At 43.5% G+C, this 16,555-nt stretch overlaps 1 protein-coding gene across 5 annotated transcripts in view; it reads left to right on the forward strand.

Moving 5' to 3' along the window:
- XRN1 (5'-3' exoribonuclease 1) overlaps positions 1-16,555 on the forward strand; it is a 118,013-nt gene that overhangs the window by 69,656 nt on the left and 31,802 nt on the right. The window contains exons 26-33 of one of the 5 annotated variants that reach the window (XM_040428065.1): positions 9,078-9,167; positions 9,251-9,386; positions 9,596-9,652; positions 11,544-11,676; positions 11,882-11,951; positions 12,037-12,113; positions 12,195-12,262; positions 13,257-13,340. In XM_040428065.1, the coding sequence (XP_040283999.1) occupies positions 9,078-9,167; positions 9,251-9,386; positions 9,596-9,652; positions 11,544-11,676; positions 11,882-11,951; positions 12,037-12,113; positions 12,195-12,262; positions 13,257-13,340 (715 nt within the window). Of the gene's footprint in view, positions 1-9,077; positions 9,168-9,250; positions 9,387-9,595; positions 9,653-11,543; positions 11,677-11,881; positions 11,952-12,036; positions 12,263-13,256; positions 13,341-16,555 lie in introns of those variants that run through there. The other 4 variants (XM_040428066.1, XM_040428062.1, XM_040428063.1 and 1 more) reach the window with 4 other exon arrangements.

Here is a 16,555-nt window from a genome sequence, read left to right on the forward strand (position 1 = left end):
TAAATATTCTCTCCTCTTTTTTACCTTGTTGATTCCCTTTTATGTATTTAAAAGTTTCTATCATATCCCCTCTGTCTCGTCTTTCTTCCAAGCTATACATGTTAAGGTCCTTTTAATCTTTCCTAGTAAGTTTTAGGCTAGTTTCACACTTGCGGCAGGACGGATCCGACATGCTGTTCACCATGTCGGATCCGTCCTGCGGCTATTTCGCCGTGCCCCCGGGCCGCCGCTCCGTCCCCATTATAGTCAATGGGGGGCGGAGCTCCGGCGGTGCACGGCGAAAGCCGCCGGACTAAAAAACCTGACATGCAGTAATTTTAGTTCGGCGGCCTTTCGCCGTGCTGCGCAGGAGCTCCGCCCCCGTCCCCATTATAGTCAATTGGGACGGAGCGGCGGCCCGGGGGCACGGCGAAATAGCCGCAGGACGGATCCGACATGGTGAACAGCATGTCGGATCCGTCCTGCCGCAAGTGTGAAAGTACCCTTATCCTGCAATCCATGTACTAGTTTAGTAGCTCTTCTCTGAACCCTCTCCAAAGTATCAATATCCTTCTGGAGATATGGTGTCCAGTACTGCGCACAATACTCCAAATGAGGTCTCACTAGTGCTCTGTAGAGCAGCATGAGCACCTCCCTCTTTCTACTGGTAATGCCTCTCCCTATACACCCAAGCATTCTGCTAGCATTTCCTGCTGCTCTATGACATTGTCTGCCTACCTTTAAGTCTTCTGAAATAATGCCCCCTAAATCCCTTTCCTCAGATACTAAGGTTAGGACTGTATCACTGATTTTATATTCTGCTCTTGTGTTTTTTTACGCGCCAGGTGCATTATCTTGCACTTATCAACATTATCTGACCATTCCTCTAGTTTTCCTAAATCCTTTTCCATTTGGTGTATCCCTCCAGGAACATCAACCCTGTTAAATTTCGCTGATAAAGATATTAAACAATATGGGTCGCAGAACAGATCCCTGAGGTACCCTACTGGTAACTAGACCATGGTCTGAATATACTCCATTGACTACAACCCTCTGTTGTCTGTCCCTCAGCCACTGCCTAATCCATTCAACAATATGGGAGTCCAAGCTCAAAGACTGCAGTTTATTGATAGGCCTTCTATGCGTGACAGTATCAAACACCTTACTAAAGTCTAGATAAGCAATGTCTACTGCACCTCCTCCATCTATTATTTTAGTCACCCAATAAAAAAATCAATAAGATTAGTTTGACATGATCTCCCTGAAGTAAACCCATGCTGTTTTTCATCTTTCAATCCATGGGATTTTAGATGTTCCACAATCCTCTCCTTAACCCCTTAGGGACGCATGACGTATCGGTACGGCATGTTTCCTGAGTCCTTAAGGACCCATGACGTACCGGTACGTTATGTGTTGTTCCGATCACTGCCGCTCGGCTGGCTGTGATCGGGACAAGGTGCCTGCTCAAATCATTGAGCAGGCACCTCGACTAAATGCGCGGGGGGTCCTGTGACCCCCCCCCCATGTCGGCGATCGCAACAAACCGCAGGTCAATTCAGACCCGTGGTTTGTTGCGCTTTCTGCAGTTTCTGATCCCCGCGGTCCCTGGCTAAAGGCATAGATCTGTTCAGACAAAGTGTAAGTAAAATACAGTACATCACACTATATATTGTACTGTATTATACAGACATCAGACCCACTGGATAACGGTCATGTTACTTTACCGGAACGGTGAACGCCATAAAAATAAAAAATAAAAAACTATGATAAAATTTAAATTTTGCCCACCTTACTTCCCAAAAAAGGTAATAAAAGTGATCAAAAAAGTCGCATGTACGCCAAAATTGTAACAATCAAACAGTCATCTCATTCCGCAAAAATCATACCCTACCCAAGATAATCGCCCAAAAACTGAAAAAACTATGGCTCTTAGATTATGGAGACACAAACTTTTTTTTTTGTTTTAAAAATGAAATCATTGTGTAAAACTTACATAAATAAAAAAAATTGTATACATATTAGGTATCACCGTGTCCGTGACAACCTGCTCTATAAAATTACCACATGATCTAACCTGTCAGATGAATGTTGTAAAAACCAAAAAAAAAAACGGTGCCAAAAAAGCTATTTCTTGTTACCTTGCCGCACAAAAAGTGTAATATAGAGCAACCAAAAATCATATGTACCCTAAACTAGTACCAACAAAACTGCCACCCTATCCCGTAGTTTCTAAAATGGGGTCACTTTTTTGGAGTTTCTACTGTAGGAGTGCATCAGGGGGGCTTCAAATGGGACATGGTGTCAAAAAAACAGTCCAGCAAAACCTGCCTTCCAAACACCGTATGGCATTCCTTTCCTTCTGCGCCCTGCCGTGTGCCCGTACAGCAGTTTACGACCACATATGGGGTGTTTCTGTAAACTACAGAATCGGGGCCATAAATATTGAGTTTTGTTTGGCTGTTAACCCTTGCTTTGTAACTGGAAAAAAAATATTAAAATTGAAAATCTGCCAAAAAAGTGAAATTTTGAAATTGTATCTCTATTTTCCATTAAATCTTGTGCAACACCTAAAGGGTTAACAAAGTTTGTAAAATCAGTTTTGAATACCTTGAGGGGTGTAGTTTCTTAGATGGGGTCACTTTTATGGAGTTTCTACTCTAGGGGTGCATCAGGGGGGCTTCAAATGGGACATGGTGTCAAAAAACCAGTCCAGCAAAATCTGCCTTCCAAAAACCAAACGGCGCACATTTCACTCTACGCCCCGCTGTGTGGCCGTACAGTAGTTTACGGCCACATATGGGGTGTTTCTGTAAACGGCAGAGTCAGGGCAATAAAGATACAGTCTTGTTGGCTGTTAACCCTTGCTTTGTTAGTGGAAAAAAATGGGTTAAAATGGATAATTAGGCAAAAAAATGAAATTCTCAAATTTCCTCCCCATTTGCCACTAATTCTTGTGCAACACCTAAAGGGTTAACGACGTTTGTAAAATCAGTTTCGAATACCTTGAGGGGTGTAGTTTCTAGAATGGGGTAATTTTTGGTTGGTTTCTATTATGTAAGCCTCGCAAAGTGACTTCAGACCTAAACTGGTCCCTAAAATTTTTTTTTTTGTAAATTTCAGAAAAATTTCAAGATTTGCTTCTAAACTTCTAAGCCTTGTAACATCCCCAAAAAATAAAATATCATTCCCAAAATAATTCAAACATGAAGTAGACATATGGGGAATGTAAAGTCAACCCAATTTTTGGGGGTATTACTATTTATTACAGAAGTAGAGAAACTGAAACTTTGAAATTTGCAAATTTTTCCACATTTTTGTTAAATTAGGTATTTTTTTATGCAAAAAATAATAATTTTTTGGACTTCATTTTACCAGTGTCATGAAGTACAATATGTGACGAAAAAACTATCTCCAAATGGCCTGGATAAGTCAAAGCGTGTTAAAGTTATCAGCACTTAAAGTGACACTGGTCAGATGTGCAAAAAATGGCCAAGTCCTTAAGGTGAAATAGGGCTGAGTCCTTAAGGGGTTAAAGGGACACTGACTGGCCCAATAAGCATATTTAGCTATATATTTGAATGCACAGGTCTACTAATGTGTATTAAAAACATTTAAGTATAACCCCTGTCCACCTTATAAATACAGCAAACTGATGTTTTATAACCTGAAGTAATCGCTTTTCTTTCTGCCCAAGGGGCGGCGTTTCAGCTTCACTTCTGCCCAGCCAGCCGCCCCCCAACCGCCGTTTTGAAGCGCCGCCCCGGCACATGAATATTCACTTCGCTGGGCGGCTTCTGTTGTCCCCGACGTTCCGAGATCCGGCGCATGCCCAATAGAAAGCTATGGGTGCCGGGCACATTCGCAGAAGCTGAAAGTGAGTCCGATGCCCGTAGCTTTCTATTGGGCATGCGCAGTATCTCGGAACGTCGGGGACAGCAGAAGCCGCCTAGCGAAGTGAATATTGATGAGCTGGGCGGCGCTTCAAAACGGCGGTGTGGGGGGGGGGGGCGGGGATCGGGGCGGCTTGGCTGGGCAGAAGTGAAGCTGAAACGCCGCCCCTTGGGCAGAAAGAAAAGCGATTACTTCAGGTTATAAAACATCAGTTTGCTGTATTTATAAGGTGGACAGGGGTTATACTTATATGTTTTTAATACACATTAGAAGACCTGTGCATTCATATATACACTGCTCAAAAAAATAAAGGGAACACAAAAATAACACATCCTTGATCTGAGTTAAATAATCTTCTGAAATACTTTGTTCTTTACATAGTTGAATGTGGTGACAACAAAATCACACAAAAATGAAAAAATGGAAATCAAATTTTTCAACCCATGAAGGTCTGGATTTGGAGTCACACTCAAAATTAAAGTGGAAAAACACACTACGGGCTGATCCAACTTTGATGTAATGTCCTTAAAACAAGTCAAAATGAGGCTCAGTAGTGTGTGTGGCCTCCACGTGCCTGTATGACCTCCCTACAACGCCTGTGCATGCTCCTGATGAGGTGGCGGACGGTCTCCTAAGGGATCTCCTCCCAGACCTGGACTAAAGCATCTGCCAACTCCTGGACAGTCTGTGGTGCAACGTGACATTGGTGGATAGAGCGAGACATGATGTCCCAGATGTGCTCAATTGGATTCAGGTCTGGGGAACGGGCGGGCCAGTCCATAGCATCAATGCCTTCGTCTTGCAGGAACTGCTGACACACTCCAGCCACATGAGGTCTAGCATTGTCTTGCATTAGGAGGAACCCAGGGCCAACCGCACCAGCATATGGTCTCACAAGGGGTCTGAGGATCTCATCTCGGTACCTAATGGCAGTCAGGCTACCTCTGGCGAGCACTTGGAGGGCTGTGCGGCCCTCCAAAGAAATGCCACCCCACACCATTACTGACCCAATGCCAAACCGGTCATGCTGGAGGATGTTGCAGGCAGCAGAACATTCTCCACGGCGTCTCCAGACTCTGTCACGTCTGTCACATGTGCTCAGTGTGAACCTGCTTTCATCTGTGAAGAGCACAGGGCGCCAGTGGCTAATTTGCCAATCTTGGTGTTTTCTGGCAAATGCCAAACGTCCTGCACGGTGTTGGGCTGTAAGCACAACCCCCACCTGTGGACGTCGGGCCCTCATATCACCCTCATGGAGTCTGTTTCTGACCGTTTGAGCAGACACATGCACATTTGTGGCCTGCTGGAGGTCATTTTGCAGGGCTTTGGCAGTGCTCCTCCTGTTCCTTCTTGCACAAAGGCGGAGGTAGCGGTCCTGCTGCTGGGTTGTTGCCCTCCTACGTCCTCCTCCACGTCTCCTGATGTACTGGCCTGTCTCCTGGTAGCGCCTCCATGCTCTGGACACTACGCTGACAGACAAAGCAAACCTTCTTGCCACAGCTCGCATTGATGTGCCATCCTGGATAAGCTGCACTACATGAGCCACTTGTGTGGGTTGTAGACTCCGTCTCATGCTACCACTAGAGTGAAAGCACCGCCAGCATTCAAAAGTGACCAAAACATCAGCGAGGAAGCATAGGAACTGAGAAGTGGTCTGTGTTCACCACCTGCAGAACCACTCCTTTTATTGGGGGTGTCTTGCTAATTGCCTATAATTTCCACCTGTTGTCTATCCCATTTGCACAACAGCATGTGAAATTGATTGTCACTCAGTGTTGCTTCCTAAGTGGACAGTTTGATTTCACAGAAGTGTGATTGACTTGGAGTTACATTGTGTTGTTTAAAGGGCTTCTGTCACCCCACTAAACCTTTTTTTTTTTTTTTTTGCTTACTTATAATCCCCACACTGCGATTTATGCCTACATAATCAAATGAATCATTTTGGTCCTGTAGATTTTGTTTAAAACATGCTTTTAAAATATGCAAATTGCCTTGCTACCAGCAAGTAGGGCGGCTACTTGCTGGTAGCAGCCGCATCCTCCGATCCTAAAGACGCCCCCTCCGCAATGTGATTGACAGGGCCAGGGAACGGAATCGTTCTCTGCTGGCTTTGCCTGTTAGCATTCAAAATCTGGCGCCTGCGCCGCGGCCGTACCTGTCTTCAATTGGCGCAGGCGCACTGAGAGGCGGCCGCTTGCTCGTCCGCTCCATCCTCAATGCGCCTGCGCCGATGACGTCACATCTACACCCGGCGCATTGAGGATAGAGCGGCCGAGCAAGCGGCCGCCTCTCAGTGCGCCTGCGCCGATTGAAGACAGGTGCGGCGCAGGCGCCAGATTTTGAATGCTAACAGGCAAAGCCAGCAGAGAACGATTCCGTTCCCTGGCCCTGTCAATCACAATGCGGAGGGGGCGTCTTTAGGATCGGAGGATACGGCTGCTACCAGCAAGTAGCCGCCCTACTTGCTGGTAGCAAGGTAATTTGCATATTTTAAAAGCATGTTTTAAACAAAATCTACAGGACCAAAATGATTCATTTGATTATGTAGGCATAAATCGCAGTGTGGGGATTATAAGTAAGCAAAAAAAAAAAAGGTTTAGTGGGGTGACAGAAGCCCTTTAAGTGTTCCCTTTATTTTTTTGAGCAGTGTATATAGCTAAATATGCTTATTGGGCCTGTCAGTGTCCCTTTAAGTATCCATTAATTTCCCCACTATTGATGTCAGGCTTACTGGCCTATAGTTGCCCGATTCCTCCCTACTACCTTTCTTGTGAATGGGCACAACATTTGGTAATTTCCAATCTTCTGGGATGACTCCTGTTACCAGTGATTGGTTAAATAAATCTGTTAATGGTTTTGCTAGTTCACCACTAAGCTCTTCTAATAGCTTTGGGTGTATCCCATCAGGCCCCTGTGACTTATTTATATTAATTTTAGACAGCTGACTTAGAACCTCTTCCTCTGTAAAGACACCTGCATCAAAAGAATCATTAGTCTTCCCCCCCCCCCCCCCCAACTGAGGTCCTTTTCCTTCATTTTCCTTTGTAAAAACTGAACAGAAGTATTCATTGAGGCAGTCAGCCAGTTCTTTCTTCTTCCATATACTTTCCTTCTTTTGTTTTTAATTTGGTAATTCCTTGTTTTAATTTCCTTTTTTTAATTTATGTAACTGAAGAATGTCTTATCGCCTTTTTTCACTGACTGAGCTAATTTCTCTTCTGCCTGTGCTTTAGAAGCTCTTATAACTTGCTTCACCTATCTCTGCCTAATCTTATAAATTTCCATCCTCGTTTTTTTTTTTTTTATATATATAATTACTAAATGCAATTATCTGTTGCCTTCAATAGTGCCACTTTTAAGTAGTCCCATTTCTCCTGGACTCAATTTAAACTGTTCCAGTCTGATAGGGACTCGTATACCTCTAATCAAATTTTAGAAAAGTCAGTTTTTCTAAAATCAAAAACTTTGTTTTTGTGTGGTGTGACTCAGTCACTGTACCTATAGTAAACCACACTGACTGGTGTTCACTGGATCCCAAGCTTTCCCCTACAGTAATATCAGATACCAAATTCCCATTTGTGAATACTAAATCTAAAATGGCCTCCTTCCGGGTTGGCTCCTCAACTACTTGCTGTAGAGATAATCCCAGTAGGGAGTTTAGAATATCTGTACTCCTGGCAGAACTAGCTATTTTGGTTTTCCAGTTTACATCAGGAAGATTAAAGACTCCCATAATGATAACTTCCCCTTTCAATTTCATTTTAGCTATTTCCTCAACTAGTAGATCATCTAATTCTTTGACTTGGCTAGGTCGTCTATATATCACACCTACACGAGTTACCTTATGATTATCAAGTTCACTTATGTATTGTGTTCACATCCACGTTTGTTCCCTCCTCTCATACACTGACCATTTTTGTCCGCAGTTTATACGAGGGAATGTGCTGCCAACAAGTAATCATGTCATCATAAAAGATGCAATCAAGGAAAAATGAGCCATGTTACACAGGGGAATGAACATTTGCATGAGCGATAAAACTATTGTTGATCTTGATCAATTGCGTCCTCCTGAAATTTTATCTGCAGCATTATGAGTTAATTTCAATTATGTGTTTAGTTAACTTTACATTTGCCATAGTCTTTACTGCCTAATACATGGCCTTTGAGAGATAACAAGGAAATCAACCATCTGACCCTTCCTGTACAGCTCTTCTAAGCACTGACGGGTTGTGTAGGATTTTTTATATTCATGTCCTATCCTCAGGATACCCTGCACCCCCACCAATCAGCTGTTTTTTTTGTGTAGCCTTGGAACTACACAGGTCAATCTATTGCGTATTGTACGAAAATGGTAACTGCAGTTTCTGCTTCCATTCACTTGAGTGGGAGCAGCGCCGGAGTTACTAGCTTCGTCCACTACTAATTCCAGTGCTGGAGCTGCTACAACAAAACAGCTGATCAGTGGGGTGTTGAACCCCTGTCTATCTGATATTCATGGCCTATCCTGAGGATAGGCCACCAATTTTAAAATCCTGGAAAATCCCTTAAGGCCTCATTCACACGGCCATTGTTGGCCGGTGCCCGTATTGCAGGTCTGCAACATACAGGCACCGGCCGTTTGTGTATCACATCACCAATGCAGACCCATTCACTTGAATGGGTCCGGAAGGTGCTGTGCGCAACAGAGTACATGCACTACTTTTTTGTGGTGTGGATCGCAGACCCTATTCAAGTGAATGGGTCTGCATACGGCAGGCACAAGGTTGGTGAACTGTGCATTGCGGACGGCAATTTGTGGTCCGCAGCATGGGCACAGGCCAACAACAGCCATCTGCATGAGGCCTTAACATTAGTAGCAGGAAATGTCTACCAAGTTATCCGGGAAATATATGTACACTAGTATACATTGAATACATATAATTCTGTCTGTTTTTAGCTATGATGAAATACTGACAGATTTGTGTTCTTCACATCTGAAGGGAGTCTTCATGGTTCTGTATGAGATGTGATGTTCAAGGAAAGGATAAATCTTCCGTTTTTGGCCCAGTGTCTTTCACCACTGATGTCCTCAGTAGACTGAAATACTTTCTAATAGAGAATTATTTTAGCATTTTCTGCTATTTGCACACATTGATTGCTTAAGATAAAACTGATTTGAATGGTAATATTAAATATGCATCTGAATCTCAGAATTTTCTGTGATATAGGTATCCTGAGCTATTCACATATATTTCAAAGAACGGTCAAGATGATGTGTTCTACGAAGATGATATCTGGCCAGGGGAAGACGAGAATGGGTAACACAATCATAAGCTTGTATAAGTGCTGTGACACTGGCTTTACTTTGCTGTACTGATATATGGTATGTTCTTGTGTACAGTGCGGAAAAAGTTCAAGAGATTGTTTCCTGGCTGAGAGCTCATCCTGTTAGCTTTTTGTCCCGCTCATCCTGCGATTTGCAGATCTTGGATTCTGCTATTGTGGAAAAAATTGAAGAGGAGGTTGTTAAGTGTAAGGTGCGGATCATACATTGGAAGTATTTTGTCCCACTAATCCCTTCAGTTTTATGATTTGTTATCCTGTATAGCCTAAAGCTTTACTGACCTTCATAGAATTGAATCCCATCCTTATAACATTTGTCACAAATTCTTTTTGATATTTTTTTTTCTTGCTGCTTCTCAAAAACTGCTTAGAGAGTTATTCAGGTTACATGTGTTCTCTACAGACCAAGAAGAGCAATAAGAAGGTGCGCGTGACGGTGAAACCACACTTAGTGTTTCGGGTGAGTTTTGCTTCAAGAATGTAATATTTCTACATTTTATACCTTTCAAGTTAAGCTATTGCCAAATTAAATTGATCAGTAGAATTTAAAATGTTTCTTTAATGTATTTTTTACTATTTTAATTATCAATAAATCGTAAAATTTGATTGTTTACTGTCACTTAAAAAAAAAAAAAAAAAAAAAAAAAAAAGAAAAACCTTTGACATGTCAATGACAGTTCAGAACATTTGACCTCTCGGGGGTCTAGGTGCCAAGACCTCCACCCATCACTCAAATGCAGGGGCAGAAGTACTCAGCTGAGTGCCGTGCTCCTTTGTTTCTGATTGCTTGCTTTGCTGTCTGAGAAGAGTCAAGCAGTGGCGGTGTACAGGCTCATAGAAAGTCTCAGCTGAATGACCCTTCATTTCAGCAACCGGTGGGGGTTACAGCATCCAGACCCCACTGAGACACATTCACTCTGACATTTCAGAGGTTTTTAAATGTAATTGGTACCTTTTTAAATAAATATTTGCAACTGCTGTCAAGGTAAAATTCTGCTGTAATTTAGTGCTACATGGTTATATCCGTCAAAAGTGAGATGGCTTGTTCATGGGGTTAGATAAATGATGTGCCTCTTTCCCCAGATACAAAGACGCTGTTGTCAACTGATGTATTTGGTATTGCACATGAGTAATATGACTTCAGTATAGAGGAGCCGCAGTACACAGCCATGGCCAAAAATTGAGCCGTTTCTGGGGCTGTTAAAGGGAACCTGTCGAGTTAAAGATTAATATTAAAGGAATAAAAAAAAAATATGAAAATGCTTAAATAGTATTTTATAATAAATATATTCACAAATACCTTTCATTACTTAGAGTGGCCTGTTTTGTCTAGGGTGCAATCATTAGGAGAAATAAAATGGCCTCCGTCCTATCAGTACACACAATACCTGTCCTAATCGCACAGTAGAACAAGTTACTTCACCAGAATGAGCCATAGTGCTGCCTCATCCTCCTCTCTGCTCCGCTTGTCAGGAATCATGATCCTGAATATAGGTGAATCTCTGTGGGAATGGAGAAGATGAGGAGACATGCGAGGAGGGTGAGGTGCGGCTAATGAGCAGCAGCACTTGTATGCAGTCTCCATTACCACAGGCCCCCTTTACCACAGTCTGTCCTGTCCATCCTCTCTGTGCTTCACGTCTCCTCATAAACTCCATTTCTACAGAGATTCAGGTAAAGTTATCATCTGTATTCAGGATCATTATACCTGACAAGTAGAGAGGATGAGGCAGCTCTTTACCTCAGTGTTGTAAAGTAACTTGTCCTCATGTGTGATCAGGACAGGTTTTGTGTGAACTAATGGGACAGTGGCCATTTTGTTTCCCCTGATGATTGCTCCCCAGACAACACGAGCCATTATAAATAATAAAAGGTATTTGGGAGTATAAAGATTCAGTATAACTTGTAATATATTTATTTATATCTGTGCTCATTTTGCTCTTTGAAGTCAAGGAGACGGTCCTATCAGTGATTGACAGCATACTTCTATGACTGTGTATACACAGCTGTCAATCACTGAAAGGACCGCCTCCTTGATGTCAAAGCCCAGACAGAGCAGAATTTCAATGGATGAAATACAGTTTATACTGAATCTTTTCCCACCAAACTATATATCAGTTGGCTCCTCCTGCTCTGTAACATGGTGCCTAAAGCTTACATTGCATTTTCATGGTGACAGGTTCCCTTTGAATCCTGGACAACTCCCTTAGACTCCTAAAGTGGTTGTCCCTCAGCTTCCAAGTCCCCTGAATTTAGGTGATACATTCCCACTCATTTCTGTCATGTTGACTTTCAGGGGTCTGTAATTAACAATCCTTACATAATACATATATTTCTTATTTCTCTCTCAGCCTCTTGAACAGCAGTTTGGAGTTGTTCCAGACAGAGATGCAGAGTTCCGGCTGTTTGACCGTGTTGTCAATGTGCGGGAGAGCTTTTCTGTCCCTTTGGGGCTCAGAGGCACAGTTATTGGGATTAAAGGAGGTAATGAAACTCTTTTCAAACCCTAGGATTACATTACCTCTTTAGATTTTCACTTATCTTGCCCAGTGTTGTTTCTTCCTATGAATTCTAAACCACAAATCCAATCTGACAAACATGAATCCCACTAAATAGGAACGGCTTGTTTTGGAGGCCACATCCATTGGTTTTGACCTAATATTGTTTTATACTCTTCATGTACTTGCAGCGGAGAGAGATGCCGATGTCTTGCTTGAAGTATTGTTTGATGAGGAGTTCCCTGGTGGCCTAAGTATAAGGTACTAACATGAAAACATTTTTTCTGCTAATTCCTCCTGGAAATAACTGCAAAAATAAAAATGATTTCTCTTTTATTTCTTCTAGATGTACCCAGTCAAGAGGCTACCGTGTGCCGACAAGTGCCTTAATCAACCTTTCTCATGGTATTCGTACAGAAAATGGTATGCAAAAGTTGACAGCTGTAGTTAAACCGCAGCCAGCCACAAATCACCATGGCTCTCACTCCTCTGAATTATCCACAGGAGGATCTCAAAAAGGACACTTGGGTGCCCTCAACCATTCCCCACGCTCGCTCTTCATCCCCATGAAGGTTAGACCTGTTCCCACTTCCGCCAAGCAAATAGATGAGTCTTTATTGGTGGCAAATTCATACTTGTACTTATTAGCAAAATTGATTTGAATTGAGTGACACACAAGTATATAAAAGCATAACTAGACATTGAAGAATGTTTTAAAAGATTATAATTCTAAAATTTTTATATTTTGTGTTAGTATTAGGGGGCGGCCTCTTTAATATTACTACAGCTTTATTATACCTTTTTTGTAAGGCTGCTTTCACATTTGCACAGATTATTTCCATTGTTCTGCTCTGTTACAGGATCAGAACAATGGAAAAAATATCGATCCAGCACATAATTAAGACAGTGCCAGACGGACCCTAGTGGCTATAATGGGGTCCAGCTGGTTTCTTATAGGCAGTCTAACCAAGCCTATGACGCCAATGTGAACTCAGCCTAGGAAGGTTACTTGAATCTGGAATGTATGATGTATTGTCCTTAGTGCAAGGAGTGTCTTTATGTACACCTCTACATACCAGTGGCTTTGTCTGTCACTGACCTTTATTAATTACTGGTGGCCTGTCTATGGATAGGCAATCAGTCCCTTTAAAGTAAGCTTGTGAGGTAATTTCCGCTGCCATATCCGAGCAGTATATGAGAGAGAAGCTGAGCTCTGTGACATATACTGTAGGTTTCTATGGGGCAGGATTTCTGGAGTAAAAACCAGAAGAAATACTGACAGGACTCCTAGCAGAGACAGTGAGAGTCCTGATTACCCCTCCCACATACAGTGATTGACAGCTTTCTGTGTGCCTCCTGATAGAGAAGCTGTGGGCGGAGTAATCCGGATTCTGTCTTTGTTGTAGTCCTGTCAGTATTTCCTCCATATCTTATATACCTATATATCCTAGAGCTCAGCTGCTCCCCCTTCATAATATACAGTACTGCTCTCTGATATGGAAGCTTTGAGCGGAATTGGTTAGATCATCGGTCTTATTGTAAGTTTCTGTACTGTTGTTTTTAAAGCAACCAAATGAGAATCCACAATTTCAGGGAAACGCAAGCTCTCCGCAGAAAAGTGGTCTCTCATCTGGAAACCAGAACCCGAAGGCAAGTTAATTTCAGTTGTGTTATCAATGTAGCCCTGTCATGTCTGTCATTTTATTATAGATCTCCCGATTCAATGCAGTGTGACTCTAATTACCTTATTCTGAAGTTCATTTCAACCATTTACACCTACCACATTGGTGACCTGACTAAAAGGCCCTTTTACACTGCTCAATTGAGCAGATGACTGTTGGAGAAGAAGTGTTCCTTCCCGGCAAGCGTCTGCTCGTCAGTGAGGGAGAGTGCTGCATTTACATGCAGCGATGTCCTCTACAGTATGGGGAGGAGAGATCACTAATGCCATTGCTCATCCCCATGCAGAATTGTTTGCTGGCAGCAGAGTGCTTAGATGTCATGATCTGCTGCCCAAAAGCAATGATTTGGGTGAATGCACAAGCTTATCTTATTCCTAAATCTTATTACCGGATGAACAAGAGTTTTGCTCATTCATCGGGTAATCAGCCACGCCTTTACACCAGCAGATCATCGCTATGATCATTCCTTCAAATGCTTGTTGGTGGTTATCTGCCGAACACTTGACCAGTGTAAAGGGGCCTTAATGTGTGCAGCTTCACCCATCAGCAGGAGCACTTGTTTCTATTGATGCCTGCAACAATGGGAAAGATAACCCTCGTCTCTTGAATCATCTCATGATGCTCAGATTAGAGTCTCTCATTTAATGATGTCCAGTTTATACTGATCTGCTGTTGTGAGCAGGGGTAGAATAGCGTGTAGGAACTGAATAGTGTAATACAATGTTATTGTGCAGTCTAGTATCAGAGAACATGGAGCTCGCTGCTCTCAACGCGCTCCGTGTTCTCCTCAGCAGCACAGGGGAGAAGGAAGCAGTCTCTCCCTCCCCCTGTGCCGCCGCTGCCACCAATGAGGAGAGAGGGGCATGGGCACTGCGCCACCAATGAAAGTAAACGTTTAATACAAATCCAGGAGACGGGAGCTGCGATCAGCGGCAGTTAACCCCTCAGATGCTGCATCCGCCTCCTGTATTAAATGTTGTTCATCATTGGTGGTGCAGTGCGCCCCTTCCCCTCAACCCCCCCAGTATTAAAATCATTGGTGGCGCAGTGCGCCCCCTCCCCTCAACCCCCCAGTATTAAAATCATTGGCGCAGTGCGCCCCCACCCACCAGTATTAAAATCATTGGTGGCAGTGGCCACAGGGTCCCCTCCCCTCCTCCTCATAGGTGGTGCAGTGGCAGCTTCTGATCAGAGCCCCAGCAGTGTAATCCCGGGCCTCCAATCGGTTACCATGGCAGCCAGGACGCTACTGAAGCCCTGGCTGCCGTGGTAACCTCCCTGCTGCTGTGTGTACTATGCACAGGGCAGCAGGGAGAGTGTGAGGTCCTATATTTACCCTAATAGAGCTATATCAGGGTGAATAGGACAAGGGATGAAAAGATCCCAGGTTCTAGCCCCTAAGGGGGAAAATAGTAATTAACCCCTTAAGGACGCAGGGCGTATCGGTACGCCCTATTTCCCGAGTCCTTAAGGACTCAGGGCGTACCGGTACGTCCTAACTTGAAATCAGTATTCCGGCGCCCGAGGGGTTAAACGGAACGGGATTTCGGCTGAAATCCTTCAGCCGGCATCCTGTGACAACGCCAGGGGGGGTCATGTGACCCCCCCGTGTCGGCGATCGCAGCAAACCGCAGGTCAATTCAGACCTGCGGTTTGCTGCGCTTTTTGCAGTTTCTGATGCCCGCGGTCCCTGACCGCGGGGATCAGAAACTTTTGAGTGCCTATAATCTATATTTTTCACCCCCCCCTGCACCCCTGCACGATTTTATGCCGGCGGGTGGTGCGGGGGGGGGGGTGTCGCATGCGGTGGGGGCGTTGCGGGAGGCGGGCGGTGCGGCAGGCGGGATCGCGATCCCCCGCCCGCCTCCCCATGAATGATCGTTGGTGTCTAGTGGTTATTCCAGGGTGCCAGCACATTGCTGGCACCCTGGTATAAACGGCTGACATCTGTGCAGATGTCAGCCGTTTAACCCTTTCCATACCGCGGTCCGTACGGACCGCTGTATGGAAAAAGTTAACTGTCGTCGGTCAGGGAGCTCCCTCCCTCTCCATCGGGGGGCTGCTGTGCCTTTGCAGCCCCCCGATGGAGAGGGAGAGAGCCCCCCGACAGCCCCCCTCAGCCCTGTGCTTACCCTTCCCCGTCTGCGAAGTTCTGAGCAGACGGGGAGGGTTCCCATGGCAACAGGACGCCTGCTCAGGCGTCCTGCTGTCCATGGTGCTGAACAGATCTATGCTAAAAGCATAGATCTGTTCAGTGTAAGTAAAATACAGTACAGAACAATATATATTGTTCTGTACTGTATTATACAGACATCAGACCCACTGGATCTTCCAGAACCAAGTGGGTCTAGGTCAAAAAAAAAAGTGAAAAAAAGTGAAAAAAGTTAAGATAAAAAAAAAAACATTCATCACTGAATAAAAATTAAAAAAATTAAATACACTACACATATTAGGTATCGCCGCGTCCGTAACGACCTGATCTATAAAACGGTCATGTTACTTTCCCCGCACGGTGAACGCCATAAAAATAAAAAAATAAAAACTATGAGAAAATTAAAATTTTGCCCACCTTACTTCCCAAAAAAGGTAATAAAAGTGATCAAAAAAGTCATATGTACGCCAAAATAGTACCAATCAAACCGTCATCTCATCCCGCAAAAATCATACCCTACCCAAGATAATCGCCCAAAAACTGAAAAAACTATGGCTCTCAGACTAAAGAAACACTAAAACATGATTTTTTTTGTTTCAAAAATGAAATCATTGTGTAAAACTTACATAAATAAAAATAAAGTATACATATTAGGTATCGCCGCGTCCGTATCAACCGGCTCTATAAGAATATCACATGATCTAACCCCTCAGGTGACCACCGTAAAAAATAAAAAATAAAAACGGTGTAAAAAAAGCCATTTTTTGTCATCTTACGTCACAAAAAGTGTAATAACAAGCGATCAAAAAGTCATATGCACCCCAAAATAGTGCCAATTAAACCGTCATCTCATCCCGCAAAAAATGAGACCCTACTCAAGATAATCGCCCAAAAACTGAAAAAACTATGGCTCTTAGACTATGGAGACACTAAAACTTTTTTTGGTTTTAAAAAGGAAGTTATTGTATAAAACTTATATAAATAAAAAAAATTGTATACATATTAGGTATCGCCGCGTCCGTGACAACCTG

The sequence above is a fragment of the Bufo bufo genome, chromosome 4 (genome assembly GCF_905171765.1).
Source record: "Bufo bufo chromosome 4, aBufBuf1.1, whole genome shotgun sequence".
Lineage (NCBI taxonomy): Eukaryota > Metazoa > Chordata > Amphibia > Anura > Bufonidae > Bufo > Bufo bufo.